The sequence below is a fragment of the Schistocerca serialis genome, chromosome 6 (assembly GCF_023864345.2).
Source record: "Schistocerca serialis cubense isolate TAMUIC-IGC-003099 chromosome 6, iqSchSeri2.2, whole genome shotgun sequence".
In the NCBI taxonomy this organism is placed as follows: domain Eukaryota; kingdom Metazoa; phylum Arthropoda; class Insecta; order Orthoptera; family Acrididae; genus Schistocerca; species Schistocerca serialis.
Window position 1 is genome coordinate 109,855,310 of NC_064643.1, and position 6,420 is coordinate 109,861,729.

General features: G+C 39.9%; 1 protein-coding gene across 3 annotated transcripts in view; it reads left to right on the forward strand.

The window, feature by feature from the left end:
• Window positions 1-6,420, forward strand: part of LOC126483718 (protein MTSS 2) — a 346,902-nt gene that overhangs the window by 318,898 nt on the left and 21,584 nt on the right. For all 3 annotated transcript variants that reach the window (XM_050106815.1, XM_050106817.1, XM_050106816.1), the window contains one exon: window positions 984-1,221. In XM_050106815.1, coding sequence (XP_049962772.1) covers window positions 984-1,221 — 238 coding nt within the window. The remainder of the gene's footprint in view (window positions 1-983; window positions 1,222-6,420) is intronic.

The following is a 6,420-nucleotide window of genomic DNA, read 5'->3' on the forward strand; positions in this document are numbered from 1 at the left end:
ATAATACAAAGAATAAAAATAAGATTGAGAAAAAAAGAACAGGTACTGAAAAGAAAGGTCAATACTTCAGAAATTAACTTACTTTAGGCTACATGTGTGGTGAGGACAAAGCACATATTGTTAAGCCGGTACCCACATGCAGAGTTGTAAGAAACTCGTCAGGTGGGAGAAACCAGATGGCCAATGGGGTGAAACAGGCACGGAGGTCAAGACTGTCATCTCGCAGAGCACCATCATCATTTATTTCATTCTCATAACTCACCTGTCCTGAATTTATGTTAATTTGTGTGGTCTCAGCCTTCCTTTTAAAATAGCAACTACCCCTTTTGTTCACTCCCTTTTATTTTTTAAGTTGTCAGGTTTTTAATCTTGTCTGGTGCAGGCACCAACAATTGGTCTCTTCTTCTCTTCCCATCCAGTAAGTCTCCACTGACCTGAGATTCTGAGTGACGTTTTTTTTGTAACTCTTCCTGTTTCCTAAACCTTACCAGTGCGTTTTCTCCTGCCACCGCTTGGCGAGTATTTTCTGCCAATCCATACTGTATTACTTTTAATTAATTGACAATATTATGAGAAGGATAGTTGCTACTCATCTTACAGCAGAGATGCTAAGTTACAGATCGGCACAATGGAAAGACTGCCGGACAAAGCTTTCATTCAAACAGGCATTCATCAGAATAAATGCACACACGTGCATGCCTTAGCAGCCACAGACTGTGTGTGTGTGTGTGTTTTTTTTTTTTTTTTTTTTTTTTTATTCTGACGAAGGCCTTTTTGGCTGAAAGACTTTTTTGAAAGCCTTTCTGTTACGCCCTTCTGTGATTGAGCATCTCTGCTACAAGGCGAGTAGCAACTATCCTTTTCATAATATTGTCATTATTTTATCCCAGATTTTCCATTGTTTGATTTAATTAATTGCTTTGTTGGGAGTAGTCGGTAGCTTTTGATGAACAGTACTAATGATCAGTGTTTATTATGTGCAGCAGCAGCAACAACAGCAACAGCCTGTGTATGCTCGGCCTCCGATCCCTCAGCGTTGCTCTTCACTTGAGAGGCCTTCAAGACCAACAACTGCCTCACCAAAAATGTCCATACCATCAGCCAGTACACAGGCTGGCATTGCGAAGGCTGCAGCAGCTATTGCTGCTGGCCGGTCAGTTCATTTAAAGACTGATCCTCCGAAAATTATTTTGCCTGGTGCACAACAGTCTGCAAGCAAGGGTAAGAGTAATGTTGTTACGGTAAATGATCTGAGCACCCACAGTAGATTTACTGTAAGCTATTTTAAAAAATGACAAATGGATAACCGAGTGCTTTCTACTTGATATCTTAAACTCAGTGCCTTGCTACTTCCACTAGTATTCTTCCAAGTTTGTTGTACATGTAATACTTATGGTATCATTAATAGCTGTGGAAGCAGCCCTGTACCATGGCTCACATGCTCCAGGCTCAAGTTTAACTCTACCACTGTTGACAAAGGGTCACCAACCCTTTTCACTTGCAAGGTGAGATTAAAAGAGTCATATCTGTCACACAACTGGTTGTGGCCCCATAGCACTCGATCCACGAAATCTGACCTCTGGACTGGAAACAGTAAATACTAAAAATCTCCATTTAACCCCCATGTGGCTGTTATACAACATTATTAGGAATGCTGGCAAGGCAAAAGTCCTGCGACAGCAGTTCAAAGATGTGAAGGCCAGGAAATTACACCAAAACGTTCAGGAAATTACGCCAAAATCAGACACATTCCTCTGAAACTTACATCTTTTACTAATTCAGTTCAGTTAGTCAAATCAGTGTCTCTGACCAGCACTTTGTAGTGGTGCTTTTGTTAAGCACCATGTTTAGATTAATTTTATGTGGTGGTGCTTTGTCAATCTGACTTTTGGAAGCTATTTTATATGATGCTTGATATATGTTAATTAAATTTATCACCTTCATAAATTGCACTTGATAGGATCAAAGTTGATTACAATTGGTTTTTTGTTTCCCCAAAATTTCTTATCTAGGATATGGCCAAATTGGTTGCATTTTTCTTCTACGAACTTAAAGAATTCATATAATTCTTGGATGGAACAACATATAAAATAAGGGAAACAAAGTAACAGAAAACACTATTCACACCAGCTTTCAGACTCTTGCTCTTTTTCTAGTAAAAGTACATGCTTTCATACATGTAACCATCTACACACACACACACACACACACACACACACTCACTCACTCACTCCCATGGCCACTGGTAGTCTGTCTTGCCATGGGAATGTGTGTGTGGGGGTCTGTGGGGTTGTGTGTCTGGATGCCTTCTTACCAGAAAAAGAGAAAGAGCTCAAAAGCTAGTATGAATAGTATTTACTGTTTACTGTTTCAAAGCTTCGCACATCAGTTCATTGTAGGAGAGAGTGGTTGGCTTTCTTTTATTTTATGTAATTAATATAATTCTGCCATACACTAAAATGTCAAAAGAAAACATGCCCACATTACTAAAAATTATCTAGGGGTCGCTTTCTGGAGCACAGTCAAAGTGCCTCACATCAGACCTAGCAGCAGTGTGTCCCACAGTGAAATATCTTTACCCTTGGCATCCTACAAACTTCTTCAGGAGGTATACTTATAAATTAAATTTTTTTAACATTATTCAAGGAAAAACAGAGATTTATTAGTGTTATAACTTATTTAATAAATGCTGTTGTGATCACATTTAAGTTGTTAATTTTTGTTTTTAGACGACCAATTTCGCCCCTTCTACAGGGTGGCGCACGAAATGTTACCATTTTGTTTTTGAATATAAACTTTGTCAGTACAATCTGAAAGGAACATACACTACAATAAAGAGCCGTCCATGGAGATTTGTTCTAACTCAGCACATGCTCAATATGTCCACCATTTCATTTCTTAACTTCCTTCAAATGAACACTGAAGTTAGTGATTACCCTATGGCACATGTCTTCCATAATTTCACTGCAAAATTGAAGAATAAGTCTTCCGAGCTCCATTAAATAACGTGGACGTTTTGGGAAAATTTTGTCCTTTAGGTACCCCCAAAGAAAAAAGTAACATGGGTTGAGGTCTGGACTATTGGGGGGCCAATTTTGTCCGTCATTGAAGCAACCTGGAAACCTGAGTGAAATGATCCGCATGTCGAAATGCTCGTGTAAAAACTCCAACACAGTGTTTGCAGTATGTGGCCTTGCTCCATCTTGCATGAACCACTGTATCTTGAAGGGCAAGGCAGTAGCAAGAAGCTGTGGAATGAAGCTATTGCGAAGCATGCTCAAATAACGCTCACTGTTCAGTTTCTTCAAAGTAAAAGGGCCAATAAGTCCATGACTGGGAATTGCTGCCCACACTGTAATCCTCGGAGCGTAATGTTGTCGTTCATGAAGCACTTGCGGGTTTTCAGTGGCCCAAAAGTGTAAATTTTGTTTGTTAACCACACCGTCTAAATGAAAATGCGCCTTGTCTGAAAACCAAACGTTGTTGAGAGTTTCTTCCCTATCCTCCGCCCACTGAGCAAACAGTAGTCTCTGCTGCTTGTGTTCTTCAATGAGCTTCTGTGCACAAGTCATCTTGTATGGGTACATAAGGAGGTCACTTTTAAGAAGGCGTCGAACGGAGCGTCTGGATATTCCCAGTTGCACTGCTGCCTTTCTACATGATTTCCCGGGACTTCTCTCTACAACAACTCGTACCGCTTCCGGCGAATAAACAGGCTTAGGCCAAGGTCGCTTCGCTTCCAATACTGTTCCTTCCTGTACAAATTTATCGTACAACCTGTGGATGGTCTTCTTGCAAGCGACCCATCGTGTGTTAAACTGTTGTCGAAAACGCCTCTGGCTCACAACAAGGCTTTTCGTTTCATGGAAAATTAACACAACTGCTGATGGTTGCTGTGTTCTCAGTCTTCCAATGTCAGCCATTGCTGCTTACTAGTCTCCTAGCGGCAGTATCGTGAATTACAAGTCATTTCGTAACTCGGTGTTTTTCAAAGCTCTGTTGGTACTGCTGTAGAGATCCCAGCGGGATATCTAATTTGCGTCATAAATTGTGAAAGAAACAATTGGTAACACATTTCGTGCGCCACCCTGTAAGAGATAATCATTAGAGCTCCATTCCTACTGTCATGCTGTCATGAAAGAATGTAGATCTAATGATGATCTCTTAGAAGATCGAAACTCGTTATCAAAAAAATAAAAATTAACAACTTAAATATGATGACGATTGTGTTTATTAAATAACTTAGTTTGATTGGTCATTCCAAATTCTTTGTCCTGTCAGTCAAACTAAAGTTGCTGTGACGTAGTGCACTTTTTTTTCCCTTGCTGAAAGATGCTCTCAAATACAATTAAAAAGAAAGTTCTTGAAACATAAATCTGTCACTGACTGATAATTGCATCTTTTGCTAAACTGCTGAACACTTAACTCTGCAGTCATAGTTGCTGAACAGCTAATCATACAGCAAAAGTTAGTGATATGAAATGTGGTGCATTTATGCTCAAACAAGAAGATAAATTGTGCAAACTTGATTGGCCTTCCCTCTATGAACCATTCTTCAGTTTTCCAAGTTTAGGCAACTCCTGAAATTGGCTAAAAAGCCTCATTTAACTAGTCGTGGTGTAGTTACAGAGCATTTGGCTTATTTCTTACTCATGGACATCATTGTTTTGGTACATCCTACAGCTAAATACAGTGCCACATTTGCAATTAAATTTTGCAAACTAATGATGAAAAAAGTTCCAGCTATTGATACCCTCTGAACACTCCTCATGGTGACAGTGTTTCCAGGTGCTCCATGCAGCTCAGATTTCGGTGAAATTCCCTGTAAGGCAGCAATATCATTCATCACATCTTCCTAAAATCCCCCTCGGGCTCACATCTGTCTCAATGACTATGGCATTTTGCCACACTATAATTCCAGCACATGGAATAATTACTCTAAGGGTTGAAATCAAGCTGGAGTAATTACTCTTCTGTCAGCTGAACTGTATTAGCATAGAGAAATTGTCACCTATTCAGTAGTTGATGAAGCATTAAGAAGATAACAGGTTTTAGGGTAGAGAAGAAATGGAGAAAAGAAGTGGAAGGTCCTGGAACATAATGGGGCGAGTGTTGTAGACGTGAAAAAGCTAATGGGTGTGCTTTAGTGAGTCATGCTATCCAGAAACTTTGACTGCTACAGACGTGCTCACTGCTTTCCATGAAGAGCAAGAGTTTATCGCCCTACACTGATGCCAGGACTGGCAGGCAGCATTCCAGCCGCTACCTCTGAACTGGTTGTGCTGCACGGCCTGGTTCCTCTGTGCTGAGTATTCCAGTAGGCAGTGGTAGCTGCTGTGTAAGATACACCCTAGCTTTTGACACCTTGCGGATTTATTGGTTATTTTTATTGGAATTCTGTTAAATATAACATATATGCTGCAATCAGAAAGATATGGCAATTAGCTTTACCGTGCTATTCGCCCTCTAGACTCCTTGAAACTTGGCATCAGGGTTGTGAGAGCATATATTCAGTTGTGCATGTTTTAAGGGGCTTTTGTGCATGGCCAACTCATCTGATGTAATTGCCTTATGGGCCAAATATATATGGGGGGGGGTTGTGTTTGTTGAACCCACAATTTTTTTATGTCCCCTGCTTTTGCCCAAATAACTTTCATACTACATATTCCCTTTGAGTTATTTTGTTGGCTATTTTATGAAACATTAGTGTCAATATATTTTATTGAAAATTCCTGCTTTGAAAGAAAAAATAAACAAACATATTATGGGTCCAACATTCCCCCCACCCTCCCCCTCCCCTCTCTCTCTTTAGGCTTCCATGCTATAGAAAATTTCCCTTAGTAGGATTTCGTATTTCTCATCTCTACAACAATGCAAGTTAGTTTCTTGTTGGTTGGTATTCTGGATATTCACAACAATCGGTTTACTTTCAGAGGAAGTGATTGTTGATGTCAGTCAGCTGTTATTTATCTTGTAAACTTGCAGTGAGTTAGTGCAGTTCCCAACACGTAGGCCTCCAGTAACTTTGGTGTCCTACACGGCAAAAACGAAACCTAGTAAAAACTTACTGATGTTTGGCAACAGTCCACCAAGATAAAGGCACTGTTGGAGGAGAGAAGAATAAAACGGAGATAAATGCATATTATAATTCCACTAAAGGTGGAATTGATACCATTGATCAAATGGCACGTATGTACACCTGCAAGAGGGAAACAAAGAGATGGCCTCTTTCTGTATTTTACTCTCTCATCGACATTTGTGATATCAATGCAACCACCATATTCATCCAGCAACATCCGAGATGGTTTATCTTCTGAAAGCTGGGATGGAACTAGTGAAATTGCAGGTAGAAGAAAGAAGTGCCAATGCAAGAGGGTTATCTAACCAAATTGTTCAATCAGTGGAGACTATTCTACAAAA